This window comes from Tinamus guttatus, unplaced genomic scaffold (genome assembly GCF_059628265.1).
Source record: "Tinamus guttatus ecotype Peru unplaced genomic scaffold, ASM5962826v1 Tinamus_guttatus_pri_ptg000226l, whole genome shotgun sequence".
NCBI lineage: Eukaryota > Metazoa > Chordata > Aves > Tinamiformes > Tinamidae > Tinamus > Tinamus guttatus.
The window spans coordinates 4,908,232-4,925,309 of record NW_028288760.1 but is presented as its reverse complement, the minus strand read 5'-3'; the positions used below and the strand labels follow the sequence as shown (position 1 = coordinate 4,925,309).

The 17,078-nt window shown below is 53.4% G+C and overlaps 1 protein-coding gene across 3 annotated transcripts in view; it reads right to left on the bottom strand.

Annotated features, from left to right (window-relative positions):
* MVB12B (multivesicular body subunit 12B) overlaps positions 1-17,078 on the bottom strand; it is a 55,510-nt gene that overhangs the window by 19,335 nt on the left and 19,097 nt on the right. For all 3 annotated transcript variants that reach the window (XM_088525431.1, XM_088525430.1, XM_088525432.1), the window contains exons 5-7: positions 15,972-16,101; positions 15,565-15,687; positions 4,952-5,049 (exon numbers count right to left, since the gene is read on the bottom strand). In XM_088525431.1, the coding sequence (XP_088381557.1) occupies positions 4,952-5,049; positions 15,565-15,687; positions 15,972-16,101 (351 nt within the window). The remainder of the gene's footprint in view (positions 1-4,951; positions 5,050-15,564; positions 15,688-15,971; positions 16,102-17,078) is intronic.

Here is a 17,078-nt window from a genome sequence, read left to right as displayed (position 1 = left end):
AGCAAAGCCGGCAGCAGCTTCCCACGAACAGCCTGCCCTGCGCTCCGACCGCTTCCCACCACGTCCTGCTCCCGGGACCGCAGGGCGCTGCAGCCAGTCTCCAAGGGGATAAGACGATTCTGGAAGCGAAACAGGGCGTCAGGGCGGCGCGGGGAGGCTTGGCGGGAGGCTCCGGTGACTCCAAGGGTTCACGTTCCGACCGCACTGGCACAGCAGAAAGCTTCCTGCAGGCAGGATCCTTGAGGAGCACCAACACGCTGCTCTGAAACACACTGTTTATTAACTTCACGGAGAGCTACCGTGGCATTAAAGCACATCCAATTAGTAAAGCCTGCAGGAATATTTGCACTCCTAAATCTCTTGGTTCCTGAAAGGGTTAAAGCTTATTATTAGCATATAATTTACAGGTCCTTTCTCCCAGGAAAGAAATAATGCACAGTAAATGCCACATTCATTTTAATAATACATGTTACAGTCTGTGCCCAACATCTGCACAAAGGTAAAGCAGACAGATTTTTTTGACATGTCCCACTCTGCCATCCAAACACAGGCTTTTTGTTTCTTAAGTGACGGAAGGTTTAATCAAGAAAGCAGGCAATTCATCAATCGAAACAAGGCTGCTCACACTGCCCTGACAGCACACACATGGTTTTATACAGAAGAAACCTGGCCACCTGTCAGCAGCACCTTTTACATCAGGATATACAAATATTCCGAGTGATCAATCCTCCAGCTCTTCCCATTCATTTCCTCATTCTCTTATTATATTTTTCTTTATGCTAGATGTTGCCCTCATTCTCTGCAGGGATAGATGGGAGACAAGGCAAGCCATGGCTGTTTATACACTATCATAAAAATTTATATACCCTTAAAGTGACTTATTTCCCTTCTATTTGAGTACCATTATTATAAATAATTTTTCACTTCATTCAGGAATTTTCCCTCTATGTGATTATCTGCGGCTGCCTGCGAGGGCTCCCTCTCCCTCGCTGTCCTTGCAGCTCTGATAAGCCGCAGCCCTAGGCGGGCGCGAGACGCTGCAGCCTGCGGCGCCGGCGCAGCGCAGGCACCGAAACGTCTCAATTAGGCTGCGGAGCCGCCTGCCCAGGGCTGTGCCGCGGCCGGGCGCTCCCGAGCGCGCACCGAGCCGGTGCCGGCAGCGCCCGCGCGCCCAGGTCCGCGCGGCGCCGTGGGGCAGCGACGGGGCAACGCGGCTGCAAGCTCGGGGCCGTATGCGCTCATGTGCGGTCTGACACGGGCTCATTAGTTAACTTCTTGAGCAATCAGGAGTTTCCTGAATTTTCTGATCACCCAACACGTAATTGCTAAGACTAGAAATGACAAAATGACTGTTAAAAACTGTAATGACTATTTTCAGGACCATTTTCTCCTCGACTCCAGCTCTGCAATAGTAATTACACTGCATGCAAAAAAAGAGTACAAGAGATCCATCGAGGACACAGCAATTTCCTGCAAAATACCTGCTCAGATACAGCATAGGCTCCACAGCCAGAATTTCACCTACCACAAACAGCTGAACGGCAGCTGAAAGCTCCCTTCTCACCTCGGGCGCCTACAGAGAGATGTTGAGAACCTGGACATGCTGCTCTCTCCATGTAGCCTCCTCCACAACCCTCCCTTCCTCGGTGTCCCATCCTGTTCTCACCACCAAGATGCAGATATGGAGGATAGTGGAATTAATTGCAAAGTCCAAGGCTGCTGGTAATTGCTTTTGTTTCCCTCCAACAGGAGGGGGAAACCTCCCGTGTTGCTGAGAGCCAAGAGAGGGAGCCAGCAGCCTTGTCCAGAGCCGGCCCCGGCGCCCGCACGGGGTGAAGGAGCCGGGGACGCCCCGCGCCGGCCGCTTGCAGCACTCCGCCGAGCTGCGACTACCTGGGCCGACCTGCACGACGCGCTCGCTGCCCGCCCCGGCCTCCACGACGCATTCAGCACCCAGCCTGGCCTCCGCGACGCGCTGAGCGCCCGGCCGCAGCGTTTTGGTGACCCACAGTGCCCGGTCACTGTGTTTTGGTGACCCAGGGCGCCCGGCCGCAGCGTTTTGGTGACCCACAGTGCCTGGTCACTGTGTTTTGGTGACCCACAGCGCCCGGTCGCAGCGTTTTGGTGACCCACAGTGCCTGGTCACTGTGTTTTGGTGACCCACAGCGCCCGGCCGCAGCGTTTTGGTGACCCACAGTGCCTGGTCACCGTGTTTTGGTGACCCACAGCGCCCGGCCACAGCGTTCCGGCGACCCAGAGCACCAGTTGCAGCCGCAGCCCTGTGCGCACCGGGGAAGCGTGGCCGGCCGCGCTGCTGCCCCGCTCGGCAGTTTCCCATCGTGGATGCTGCTCCGGCCTCCCTGCTCCTTGGCAGGGGAGGCTCCCGCGGGGCCGGGCTCCCTGTCCACAGCGCCGTCCCCGCGGGACGGGGCCGCTGTCGCTCCAGCAGAGCCGGCCCCGCAGAGCGGCAGCGCGTGCCCTGCTCCGGGGCTGCAGGACACCGGTGTCGCAGCGCGGATCGAGCGCCAACGACATCGACGGAGCGGGAAACTTTGAGGGGGTTTCCCCGGCGGGGCTCGGGGTCAGCCTGGCCCTGCGACGCCAACGTGTGCGAGAAGAATTGTGGCAGCACCTCGTCACAGCTCTGCAAAGGAGCCGTGGGCAGAGCGGCGCGCGAGCACCGCTGCCAACGCACAGGACGTTTCATATGACAGGATCCTTTCTTCAGAAAGGCTTCGCAGCTGCAATAGCCATTACAGCCCATGTATGCACAACAACTCGTATAACAAAGTGTCTGGAGGAGGATTTGCAGTGGGGGAAAAAAAAGTTATAGACTGACTGGAATGTGCTCATGCAAATGTGGAAGATGAATGCTGTGCCAGTTTTACAGGTCTGGTTTGTGCTTGCCTATGATCACCTGGTTAAATATTCAAACCTTCACAAAATAGGTCACCCCCGGCACGCTGCGCTGCAGGCGGGCGGGAATTCCTGGAGCAGGGCCCAGGAGCAGGGCTGCTCTCCCCGGCGCTCCCCGAGCTGCTGCCTCTCTGCTCGGGCACGTTTGATGTTTCAGCAGGAGCGAAGCTGCAGCTCTCCCATCCGCCGTGCAGGACTGTCTCCTGTGAACAGGCTTCCCCTTACATTTCTAAATCTATTAGGGCAGCAGAGTAACAAGAAAAACGAGCACTGACAAGAATTATGCCATTGTTATATTCCATCTATTTAGGAACCTGAAGCTGCAGTTTCAGTCAGAGATTACCTTTTAAATAACCCTTTGATTATGGTACATGAATTAGTGCCATGTTCCCATGTTAGAAGTGTCACTCACTATTAATAGAAAGAACCTGTGAATGGCACATTTTTGCCACCTTCTCCTCCCTGATTATGCACAAGCAGCACTACCTCCTGTAAAGCTGCTGAACCCGCCGCTGCTTCCTGAGGGGTTCCAAACTGTCCTGAAAACCCACTTCAGTCCCAGGAAGCAACCGCACTTTTGTGAGATTTTGACACAGTCAGTTTAAAGCCAACATTTTTCTTTTCTTGCAAAAATGGCATAATAAAGAGAAAGCTGTAGCTAAATGTGTTTCTAGTAGGCTATCAGTATTTGTTCAGGAGTGACACTAGTCAAAAATAAAATCTAAGGGAGACTAAGTTGAACGTCAGCACCACTTTGAGCCATGGCTGGGTTTTGGGAACATGAGATTCACCGAGGAGAAGGGGCAGGCGCAGGGCACGGTGCGGGGCGTTATCCTTCCCTTCACAGATCCCTTTGCTGCGCTTTGGAAGCAGCTTCCAGGCTTGCGGCTCCGGGCAGCGGCAGGAGCGCGGGCTCTGCCCCGGCCCCGCTCCCAGGCACCAGCCCAGAGCCAGGCTGCGCTCCTCCCGCTCATCCCTCCTTCCTGGAGCAGGAAGAGCCAAAGGAAACCTCCCCCCAGCAGAGCAGAGCTGCCGGGGCAGCCCGGCAGGGCCCCGGCACCAGGACGGGCTCCAGCACGCGGCCCTGGAGCGCACACATCTGCATCGGTTAACGATCCCGACCGCTCTGCTAGACACACCACTGCACTGCACACCAGAACTGGTTAAAAGCAGAAAACACAAAAACACATCGGCAGGTTTTTTCCACCTTGACATCTGGAAACGATAACTAGCTCTAGCGCTGTGTACTAGCCTGGAATGGCAAGCAGAGAAAGCAAGTCACGGCCAGCGAGGAAGCGAGCACAAGGGTGTGTGCCTTGAAAATAAAGCGGACCCCCCCTCCGCCTCAAACTTGCCTTAAGATTGGGGAAATAGACCTAAACACTGCCAGTGTTCAGAACACGGAAAGGGAAAAGAGTAAAGACATCATCCATTTTTAACATGTACATTGCGTGCAGCAGCGGAGAGAGCGATGTGCATGAAACGCACCCTCGATCAGCAGGCCAAAACTGAGCGAGATGTGCAGAAATGAGGCGTCCGACTTACTTGTGAGGATCACGAAAAGATAAAGAGCAAAATTTGTGTGTTACTTTTCATGAGATCTCTGAGCTAGCAGGGCGCGGGCGGCAGCAGCGCCAGGTGAGGGCTGCGCTCACCCCAGCGATCGCTCATGTTCCCCGCCATGAGCGCGAGCTGCATCCGCGTCCGCGTGCTCCCGATGCTCCCACGGCACCGACGGGGAGCGGCACCGTGGCCCACGGCACCGCAGCCCATGGGCACTGATGGAGAGCGGCGCCACGGCCCACAGGCACTGATGGAGAGCGGCACCGCAGCCCACGGCACCGCGGCCCACAGGCACTGATGGAGAGCGGCACCGTGGCCCACGGCACCGCGGCCCACGGGCACTGATGGAGAGCGGCGCCGCGGCCCACGGGCACCACGGCCCACGGGCACCGCACATGGGGCTTCTCACGCCGCCTGGGCCGCTTTACCCGGTCACGTGGAGCGGCCACGGCGCGAGCGCGCGGCAGCTTACCCGATATGGCGTACAAATTGGAGTGCTGGTGCTCCAGGTCCAGGCGGGTGCTGTGGCTCTTCCCTCGGAAGCTGGCGGGAAGCGTTAGAGAGATGTGCCTGAAGAAGAGAGATGGGGAGAGGGAGATGACATTACCACAGAGCAGGCGGCGCCGCTGCTATCAACGTGTTCCCACCTGACAGCTCCAGTCAGGTCAAGCAGCAAACATCAATTATAACATTGCCGGTGAAAGCCAGCGGGCCTCCGACAACGGGGAGGAGACAGACGGGGTGATTCTGTCACTAGAGCCGCACGCGGCTCCGTCACAGGGCTGCGTTAGCCCAACGCGGCCTGGCCTGGGCCCTGCGCCCGCCGCTGCCCACGCGGCCGGGCACGAGACAGCGGGACGGCCCGAGGGCCGGAACAGCCGCGGGGCGGCCCCGAGCAGGACGCTCCCCGCAGCGGCGCCAGGCCCGGCACGAGGCGCTGGGAGGGCGTCCGTGAGGCACCGGGCGGGCGTCCGCGAGGCACCGGGCGGGCGTCCGCGAGGCACCGGGAGGGCGTCCGCGAGGCACCGGGAGGGCGTCCAGCGCCGCGGGGCCCCGCGCGCCCTCCCGGCGGGAAGCGCTCGGCGCGGCCGGGCACCGATGGCTTCCAAGCACGTCCTAAAGGCTTTGAAGCCCTCTGGGCGACCAGCAAGCACCCCGACAAAACGCCTCTTGTTAGGAGCTCTTATTGATAGACACAGATTTTTATGCTTTGATGAGAAATTTGGGTTTTGCCCTTTTAATTCGTATGTACGTTTTTCTAATGCCGATCCCGGATCTGTGAGAATTTTTATAAAACGTTATCATTAATCTTCTGGATCCCGCGGCCATATGGAATGAAGATGCTCCCTCTTCGCAGCAAAGGCTCAGCCTAGCATGAACACAGAGGCAGCAGGGGTGAAAGCTGCCTGAACACGGGCAGACACTTTGTGCTGCCCTTTTGCTGGGAAAACAAGGCCGGCTGCTTCCCGTCACAAATGCCACGGTCGCAGCAAAGCCCTGTTACTCTCCAGGAGAGAATCAGCTGCAATTTCCTAGCTAGCAGATTGTATTTATCAAGCAAATCGGCTAGAAATTATCTGCCTTTAAGAACCAGAGACACATTTTGTAAAGACCTATACATTTTTAGGCCTTTTTGCAATTGATGGTGATGAGCAAGAGTAGCATAGCAAGAAAACATCAATTTGAATTTGTGCTTCTCAGGGCTATTCTAACAACAAGAAAAAAAAAAGACGGTGTCAAAATATTTTCAAATTTGGCTAAGAGTCTTCTGTTTAAAACACAATCCATATGAGCCTCCCTGTGCCAGCACAGGCAGATTTGTCTTGAACACGCTTTAAAACTGAAGAGCAATGCCTGTAGGCATTACACACTTTTCATTTGTTTTTTAATAAAAGTATCCAAAAATACTTTCTGAGGCATCAAAACAGCTAACAGTGAACAGAGAAAGACTTGAATTTCTGCTGCTTGTACTGCGGGCTGGTTTTTCATCCCTACACAAAGCAGCAGGAGATGTGTTGGAAGTAAACAAAGCAGATCTCTTTAAAAGGCCCATTTCTGAGCAGAATATTTTAAAAGGTTATACCAGCTTCTCCTATAAGAGAGGCTGAATCTCTTCCATATGGACTGTTCTTTTCAGCCAGCACCACCAAACACAGACCACCTTGCGCTGCCGAAGCGGGTCACGCACTTCTCATCAACAGCGGGACGGGGACAGACAGTTCCACAAGTTGTTCCTAACACGCTTTGTGTGGGCAAAATTACGGAGCTGTCATTCCTGCAGACACACACAATAGCCTCCAAATAAAACTCTGCATTCCTAGTTTGCAAAAGACTTTCTGAGCTAAGTCCCCAGTCCCTACCAAGCACGCCTGGCAGTTCACATAAGCACCAGGTTTCCCGAGCGCCATATGCTAAAGTGGTGTATACATTCCATGCGTGTAATTAAAATGAATTGCTCACAGTCTAATGGGCTCTGACCATATACACATAAATATGGCAGCAGAAGATCACATATCCAGACCCTGCTTGCTAACTCACACAATAGCCTGCTTGCTCTCTGTTTCAAATGCATCAATATTAAAATACATACCTAAATACCCCCTTAAAGCTAGGAAGACTGAGAAACACTAGAGATGGGGGTTCTTTCAAATCTGCTCTTAGGGCACGGTCAGCCCTGCATTGCTCTTTTGGGTTCGGTGCCAAAGCTGCCAATTTAACTGCTGCTCAAACGCGACTCCAACGGCAGGAGTCTCCAGCACCGTCTACCTGCAGGGTGCTGGTTAAGCAGAATCCGTCTCCCTTCCTGTGCCTCCTCCCGCATTGTCACTTCCCATTCTCTGCGGCAGGACAAATAGGTGTTTTATCACTCCCACCAAGCCCCAGGACGCAGAGCGAGCTCTCTCCAAGGACAGCGTTCAGCTGCACGACCACAAGACAATGATTGCTAGAACGAGATCAGCTCCCTCCCAAGCCCTTTTTTAAGCATGACATCGTAGGGAAAAACGGGAAGCAGTAATTTATTTTAAATTAATGCAAACTTTGGCCAGGATCAATATAACTTATACCTACTAAGTTGATTGCATAATGCATTTTCCTTATGGGTTGTGAAAGCCAAATCATTTTGCATCACAGAAGAGAGGCAAAAAAAAAAAAGAAGAAAAAAAAAGAGAGAGAGAGGCTGCCACTGAAAGGCAAGAAAATCCCAATTACAAAATCCCCAAGTTCCTAAACACATATCGTGAAAGTATGTGCAGCTCTGCGGCATATGGCAAATCAATTACTAGTTTAAATTTTAAAACAAAAACATGGGAAATGTGTTGCAGAAATAATCAAGAACAACGGTTTGGTTTAGATTACAGCGGCCACTAGAGTTTTGAATACAATTAATCATCATTCCAGGCAATGGGAAGCCATATTGACACTTATTCCTAATTTGAATATTTAATTAGGGTGAAGTTCTTCATCAAATTATCACAGAACTGGGAGGAAAGCCTGAAAGATTTGAGCAATTACCACTTTAACCCTTGGTCAACTGCTCACCTGCGAGCCCAGGAGCCTCTCCCCGTTCTGCGGAGCAAGAACAGGCCCAGGAACACAGGCAATTGGGCAGACGGATTCCCGGCCTTGGGAAGCGCCTTGGGACGCGCCCTGGACGCGCGCGGCCACGCGGGGCCGTCCCGCCCGACACCTCCGCCCCGCACGCGCCCGGGCAGGGCTGCCCGCCAGGCCTCTGTCCGAGCGCCAAACGCGTGCGTTTTGCTGCCGTTTGGGGTGTTCTGAGCAGAAGAGCCCGTTCCGGACGCGGCGCGGGGCCCGTCCCCACGTCCCCGGCGCTGCGAGGGCCGCGCGTCCCCCGCGGCTCTGCCGCTTTGACACCCCCCTCACACGCAGCACTAATCCATATAAGAAATTCTCCTTTAATGAGGAGTGATACAGTTATGAACTCTCTAGAGCCATAATTAGAGCAAACTAATTGAAGTTGTGTTTTGACACACTTTCCAAATTCACGGGTGCTGCATGACATATTCACAACACTGCTGCTGCACAGCCATGGCGACAGCAAAATCATTAGGCTAATAACACTGATTTGCATTCTTATCATGCCAGCAGCACGCCGTTAAACACGGCCTCAACCGGCACCCGCTCACTATCAAAGTTTCCACTGAAAGATATTAACAGTAATTATTAGTACTTTAGTGGAATCTCTAATGTTAAGGAATGGCAACTCACATTAACTAGCCCAATGCCAATTATTTTCCTTTTGAATTGCCACAAAAAGCACTTTTTTCTCCCCCGTTGGATTAAAGTGACAAGGTGGGTTTGGTGCTTTGCACGGGCAGGGCCGGTCTCCCTACGCCGAAACACGGGGGTTCCACACAGCGCTGCCGACACGGAGCATCCCGAAAAACGCTCTTCCCTGGCACACTACCGTTTCCAGGCAATTTAGGATAAAACAACCACAGCAGCACAATCCAGGACAGGCTAGATTTAATTACTCTCTTATTTTTAGTTAATCATTTATTCATTAAATTTATAAATCAGGCCTACATATGACAGCAGCAGAAGTAGCAGATGATGAGAGATCCTTCACAGTCTAGTAAAGGAGGTTTGAGGTCTGCATACAGCATGGCCACTTTCTGAATGCCTGTTTGAGGAAAAACTCTCATAAAGCAGGTCCAGGAATGCCCGACAGTTCCAAATAAGTTATTAATAAAGCGTCTGCATGAAGGTGATGGACCGCTTTTGAAGTCAGGGAGCAAGTACTTATAAAAAGTAACAACGGATCACAAGGGGGAAACCACAAAGGGAGATATCAAAGGTACTTCATAATTCACATAAAATATCAACGATGCAAATCAAAAGGACAATGGTAAGTTTTTGGTTTCCAACTGGATTAAGAAAACCAGAAAAATCAGTCCAAATATAAAAAATCTGCCCCACTTATCAAATTACTAGAAACCATCCTGCATATTGCAGAACTGGAATTTAACTCTATTTGATGTACTACAGTCACGATTGCAATTTATTTAAATTAACTTAAGAACATTGTTACAAAAGCTGTGTAGTCCCATAGGAATAAAATAAGAATCATCATCTCGCATAATCAGTGGATTCTGAAAAGATCATGGCTCATGGAAAACTGCGGGGAGCAATTAAATAAATACCAAGTTGTAGAAAGCTAAAAACACACGTAGAGAGGTAAATGTCTGGCTGCAGCTTTCAAAAAATGCAGTCCAATGTGAAAGCTTTGCCTATGGACAGAGAAAAAACACATTTCTAAGAAACGAGCTGCCAGGACTTCCCTGACAGAAATCAGAGGACCTTTCAACAATTGCTCATTTTTCCAGAATATATTTTCCAAACTGCAGTTTACAGAAAATGCCATAGCAGATACCTACAGCTTTAGCAGTGTCCAAAATCACATCTACAGTATTTATTCACAGTCCTTAACTTTTACTGTGCTCAGGCATTGCAATGCCAGAACACCTACCTCATACCCCAAAGAACTGCAGTGAAAAACAAAACTGCTAGGCAGGAATTACCTCGGGTAACGGACTTCATTCCAGACAATCTATTCTAATCGTGTAAACCAAATATTTAAATACTTTCTAAAACCTTACTGACCCTTTCCCTAAAACAAGCAACATATGGGCTTTGCAAGCATTTCATCTCATTCCAAACTACTAAAATATCCAGTTTCCCAAGAATCAATGAGAGCCGGCGGTGCCAGATTCAGATGTTGTAAAAGCCCAAATGCGTGAGAGAATGAAGGAGGGAGCGAGCGGTTCTTTCCACGTTTGGATTTAGCCGAGTTGTCCCGGCCGCCGCTCCGCTGCCCGCGCCCCGGGGCGCAGCGGGGGCAGCACCGGCCGCAGCAGGACGGCACCCGCTGCAACAGGACGGCACCCGCTGCAGCGCCGCAGCAGGACGGCACCCGCTGCAGCAGGACGGCACCTTCTGCAGCGCCGCAGCAGGATGGCACCTCCTGCAGCAGGATGGCACCTCCTGCAGCAGGACGGCACCCGCTGCAGCAGGACGGCACCCGCTGCGGTGCCGCAGCAGGATGGCACCTCCTGCAGCAGGATGGCACCTCCTGCAGCAGGACGGCACCCGCTGCGGCACCGCAGCCTCCGTGCAGGGTGAAGCCCCTGCAGCTTCCCCTGCACGAGGATTAATTTACATCAGAGCGTGCAAGTAACTGGACAGAACAGCTGCCAAATGGTGGAAAAACCCCAGCAGTTTAACGGACACTGCTTGGAAGCCCGAGCTGCAGCCTGTTAAACTGTTACAGGCCGAGGACGGCATCAAAGCGCCCGGCCGCCGTCCCGCGAGCACGGGCCATTACGGAGGGGCTGCCGGTGGACAAGGAATCCGCCAAGGACACGGAAGCAGCGGGAAGAGCTGCCGGGCAGCACGAAGGCTCCACAAACACAAACCACCCGCAGCGCAAGGGTCCCTGCTGGGATTCCAGACTGTGCCAGGACAACCGGAGCATCGAGGGCCGGGCCCGCGGCGCTGCCGGCCGCGCGGCTCCGAAGGGGCGGCCGCGGCGCCCCGCCAACCTGGCAGCAAGGATTCCACATAAAGACTCATTTGGGAAGAGCGCGTTGTCAGCACTCTGCCGGTAATAAATAATGACAGTCCAAACACTTTACTAAAAGCAATAAACTCGGGAAGTGTTTTGGAAAATGGTGAAAGTGATTGATTTAAAGAAGGAAATATCTGAACACAACCACATGCACTTCAGGGTGAAAGCACAGATTACAAATCAACAGTGGCAGAGATCATATTAAATAGCAGACAACACAGAAGTTTTAGGGAAAAAATGCTCAGTTCCCCCACAGGGCTTATTTAACAACTGAGCATACAGCTTCCTTGAACGAGTACCTGCAGTTTATATTTAATGACCCTATGCAACGCCCTAAAGCAAACATGCCTCCAGGAATATTGCTATACCAGGAGCAGGGCTCTATGAAGAAAAACGATCCCTGGGATATTGAAGCCTCTTCCCTCTGAGCACTTCCCAAAATTTTCAGTGCCTCCACAAAATCAGCTAAATCAATCAAACTTCTAACTACATTCAATGTCTTTCCTTCCCAGCTGCTGCAAGGGATGCTTGTGCCTGGAAACCACTCCTATTGTTTAAACATTTTTTCCTAATCATCATTTTTTACCACTAAAACATACTGGACTGTGACCAATTTTTGCACGTCTTCATCCAGCTGAGCTGGATGCAAGCCATACGATCACTGCAGTTTCCTAACAAATTCCTTATGGGAAACAGACCTGGGATAAATGCATGCCAGGCCCCTTACCCACCCAGGCAAGCCATCATGTCAGGCACACACGTTACCCGCATTTCATCCCCAAACTGTGCTGTGACTGCACACGCTGGAACAGGCCCATGGAAAACACTTCAGCCAAGCTCCAATTTATGGCTTCAATCTCGGTGGTTTTTTTTACATCCACAGCTCCTGTGACATGAACCCAGCCAGCGTGCCATCCTTGACCTCTTTTAGAGTAAATCACTGAAAAACAAGGGATACTTTGCTCTATTTCATGGTTAGAGTGATATGAGCATTCTAGTCAAAGAACGTATTTTATTAGGTGTGAATCAGAAAGTAATTACACATTGGAGCTTTTGTTGGCGAAACACATTAGAAAACGCAGCTTCCTCAGGAAGGCAGCTCTGTGTGCGGAGGCAGCGGTCAGGGCCGGCCGGCACGCGCGTCGCTCCGCTCGCCGCGGTGCCCGGCCGAGGCCCCGACCGGGACCATTGGCCGAGCTCTTGGCTTTGCTCCTCCCCAGGAACAAGAACAGCCAAAATCTTGGCACCTTTTGCTCTGCAAACTTCAGCTCGACCAACTCCATTTTAAATGTCATAAAGAAGAATTTAAGATGTTGTTACTTCTAAATAATATTGCTACTACTTAAAAAAAAAAAAAAAAAAAAAGAGAGAGAGAAAGAAAGGAAGAAAAAGCCCACCCAAGGGAGGTGGAAGGCTTCTCCAACACAGACCCGGGGGATGTGGGAGGCTCCTCCAGCGCGGGCGGTGCGCGGCGCCCGGCTCCGGCGCTGCTCCTGCTGCTTTATTAGCTGCCGCCTCTTGCACATCATCAGCGCGAGGCCCCGCCGCCCACGAGCGCCCGCGCGGGCCCAGGCCTGCGCGGCACCGCTCAGACACCCTGATGAAAGGAACCAGTTCAAATTCAGACTTCTGTGCCCAGAAAGGAAATCCTCACATTCTTCAACATTAAACTCCATCAGGAGCACAGGAACAGGAGCAAATCACTTCCCTTTCCTAGGAGGAGTGACTTAACTACTTAAGCGGTAATTGGGAGCATGGGAGGAAAATTTACACATCCTGCTCTCACTTCAGGGGTTTAAGGCAGACAAGTGCTCCCTCCTTATGCAAACCAGAACGGCCGTTGCGGCACGGCTGCTGCCGGGCGCTTCCAGAGGGCCGCGGGCCGGCTCGGCACGTGGAGCTGCGCCGGACGGGCCCGCGGCCCCGGCTCCACCGTGCTGCACGTGGGCCCGCCAGGATTCGAGAGGGAGCGCAGTGCGGCACGCGCGCCGCAGGGAGCGCGCCGAGGGTGCTGCAGCGAGCACGCTGCAACAAGCGCGCCGCAGCGAGGTGAGCACGGCGAGCGCGCCCCGCTCCCCAGCGAGCGCCGACCTTTCGGATGACGGCCCTGCACGCGGCTCCAGGGTCAGCGCGGATCTGCGCGTTCAAAACCTGACATCAACGAGTAAAAGTTGTGACTGAATCCTGGTCTCCCCGAGAGGGAGATTAACCGCTGGTGACACATCCCCTGCAATGAGCGCGCTCCGCTTCCCAAAGTATCTGTCACAGATTGATAACATCCACGTGAAAAGTTAAGTGCAATTATGTCTGTCAGTGTAAAACCCTTCGGCAGCGCTGACTGACACCCCGCGTGCGGCTCACCGGCTGCGGGGGCTGCCGAGCGCGGCGGCAGGATCGGCGCCGCGGCCGCCCGCGCTCAGCAGGGCTCTCCAGGCCCAAGCCGGCCGCAGCCCCGGCCAGAGCGGGCGCTGCACGGGTGCTCCCAAGGCTGCCAAACCGCCTGTTTGCAGCACTGCTCCCGCGGGCCCACGCGCTACCTGCTCCCTGCGCGAGGCTCCGCACGCAGCGCGAGGGGGACGCGCTCTGCCGCGCGCGGGGCCGGAGCACGGGGCGCAGGCAGCCAGGAGAGCGCCGGGCAGCCTCGGCAGCGCCCCGAGCTAGCACGGCCCTTCTGCGGCCGCAGCCTCAAGGGCGTTTCTCCAGGCTGCCACTAGCGCCACGGAGCTGTCGCGGGATTTGGCGAGAAAAGGCACCAGAGCAGCGCCCGGCCGCGCTCCCCGCGCAGCAGGACCCGCGCGCTGGCGCACGGGGCTGCACCGGGGACCACAGCACCAGGTGCCTGCGGCAGAAGCACCCACGAGAAGGAGCACCTAGAAGCCAACAAGCGCGGCGAGCGCAGCAGGGCTGCCTGGCGCAGCAAACCGCGCAGCAAACCTCTGCAACACGGCGCTGGGACGTGCTGCTGCCTACGGCAGCCGGCACCACGGACCACAGGAGCGAGCGTCTGCTGCAAAAATAAACACCTCCCGCAACAAGGGGGGTTCTTTAGAAAGGTTTGGCCGCGCAGCAGCTCACCAGCATGTTTTACCGGTTTGGTTCATACCCAGCGTTACCAATCGCTCTGAAGCGCCCGAGCAGCCCGTGCTGGTTCACATCTAGTTTGCAGCACCAGCCCACACCTGCAGAGCAGCCTGCGCAGCCGGGCGCCCCGCAGCGCGCTGCGCCGCGCTCCGCTCCTGCATCCCGGCCACGCAGCGCTCCTGCGCACAGCAAACATCCGCGCGGGATGCAACGGCACGACGGCTGCTGCTGCAACCTCACACCTCTGCAGAGACGCGAAAATAAGAGGTTACTTGTGACTGCAATCTTCTACCAGCATTAAGCTTGAATAACTTACCACACTGCTGATAAAGTATTAAAAAAAGGCTTTCCAAGTAGCATGTGTTTCCCGTAATAATGAAATATTTGCAGGATGTGTTTTTATATACATTTCTATTTCTTAAAGAATATATTGGATAATAAATAATCAGAGTAAAAAACAGACATGAAAGATGTTTTGAATGATCAGGCTGGTGGTGTAAAAGTTACCTGTAAATCATGCACAGGGCATGAGAGTGGAGCTGGCTACAGACAGGTGGTTTTTACTAGGAGGCATTAATGTAACATTCAATTATTCCACTGCATACTGGCTGTTTTAACTCAGCCAAATTAGAATACATTTTATATTGACTATTTTGACATTTGCTTTATTTGGCAAGTAAAACAAAACTGATCCAATTTCCTTGCAGCCATTGTAAACCATAAACTGTACAACAAGAGGTTATAAAATATATAAGCCTTGTAAACACTTCTTTTCAGACTGTCGCTGATGCTCTGAGCTCTAATTTTGGCCCCGTTCCCAACAGCTCTGAAGCTGTTCTGCAGCCTTCCCTGTTCTGCCATAAAGTGACCCTTCCACACTTAGTGATTAAGGACTGCCACCGACATTCTCCTGCCATGATAATTTTTCTCTTTAGTGTGGAAATTTGCCCAGGCAGGAACTTCCTGCAGACAAAAAGTGAAGATCCGTGCTGTAAAAATCAAGACATTTCTTTCCGGGACCCTGCACGGCCGCTGCCGGCGGCGCTTTATGTGCAGTGAATTCCAGAGCGCGGTGCCGCGGGAGCCTGCAGAGCCCGTGGCACCGCAGCACAGCGGGTTCCGAGCGCCGTGCGGGAAGGCTCCAAGGGATGCGCCTGCCCCTGACACGGATAACAGCACGGAAACAGTGGAGACGACACCAGGGTCTGCACAAAGGCCGTGCCGCTGCGTTCCCTGCACAACGGGCAACCCGCTCGGTTGGTCACTTCCGACTGCAAGGCTGCAGCTTGGGAGAAAGGTCCAAGCAAAGCAAAAGCAGGGCCAGTACTTCAAACCAAGAGGGGTTTAATTTTGCGGAATAAGAAAAAAAATGCTCTCCCCATTGGGAATTATTTGGAAATAATTGGAAAACTTACCTAGGCAAGTTGGGAGCTGGTGTTGAAGATGGTACTTGGGAAGAAGGAGTCGTGGCTTGTGAAGATTCATGGTTTCGTGGGACTCTGCCCATCCGGTACCAAATGCCCATGTTGTTCAGCTCCCTTTGCAATCAACACAAAAGGCATTAAAGCTGCAAGCAAGTGTTGCATGTGTGTGCAAATATCAAGCACAGACATGTTTCCCAAACACCTTGATTAGTAAGAACCAGTCTTACTGAAAAGATGTTTACTCACTTCCTAGATCAAATTTAATAAAACTTACACAGACCTTTTAAATTCTCCTACAAATTCCTGCTTAGTAATGAGAGGAAGACGGGGCGTTTAGCCTTGGTGTGCAGCAGTTAACAGAAAACACAAGAGCAGCTTGTGGAGTGAGGGGCACTTACCCTATGAAGGTGTACTGAGGAGGGGCTTGTTTCGATCTGCCCAGAATTCGAATATCACAGATTGCTGCCTCGGTGGAATCTCGAGGGATGAATTTAATGCACAGCCTCTTCTTCCTGAAAGCTACCTCTTCTGCAAAAGACAACCCAGGGCAGAGGTTGGTTTTTATGCAAGAGCAGGGTGGAAATGTTATTTATTGTCTCTCCAAATATTAGTCCAATAATTATGGCAGGAACTGGAGCCAAAGGACAGATATATGTCAACAAACCAGACCATGTAGTGGATTCAGTGACTGAAGAAATTCTCTATTGGGAGCTTCTGCATTCAGCGTGTGAGATTGTCACTCGGCAGTGAGATAAGGCAGCAGCCCATGTGCAGAGCAGATAAGACACCAGGCAGCCCCAGCCCACACACCGGGGACACCAACAGCAACGCTGCTCCTCGTGCACCCGCAGGCTCCTCGGGCCTTCTCTCTCCAAGGCAACGCTCGCCTGGCCTGGCTGGCCTGGAGAGCAGTATCTAAATATTTCTGCTGCAAAGGTTTCCTCTAGGCACACACGTGGAAGCTGCTGCCACAGCTGGCCAGTTTGTCGTGCCAAGTGCTTCCAAGCAGGCAGCCAAACCCCGGGGAAGGGCAGGGAAACAGACTGTGGAGGGCGGCTAGTAACAAGAGCCGTGACACATGCCAGGAGCGGATGGCAACTCCTGACCCGCACACACCGCGGCTGTTCGCTCACACGATCCGTCTGGGTGCCTTAGGAGGGTTAAACCCAGGTTAACCAAGGGGTAACTGCAGGATGCCCCACGGGGCACCCGAGCAAACGTGATCGGGGTGCTCAGGGTGGACGCGCCGCCCGCACAGCTCCTTCCTGCTGCGCAGAGCAGAGCGGTTCCTCTTGCTTCCGTGCTATCCATCATGGACCACGAGGGCCCATCAGAGCCCGGGCCCATCTCCACGCGGGATTCGGGTGCGCAGGCCGCCTGTCTGCACAGGCACAGCCCTCACCGGGCCGCGGGGCGGCCGCGCGGGCACACGGACACGCGGGACGGGCACCGGCCTCGCTTCATCCCGCCCCGAGCAACCCGCGAGCACGAGCAGCCTTCTGCTG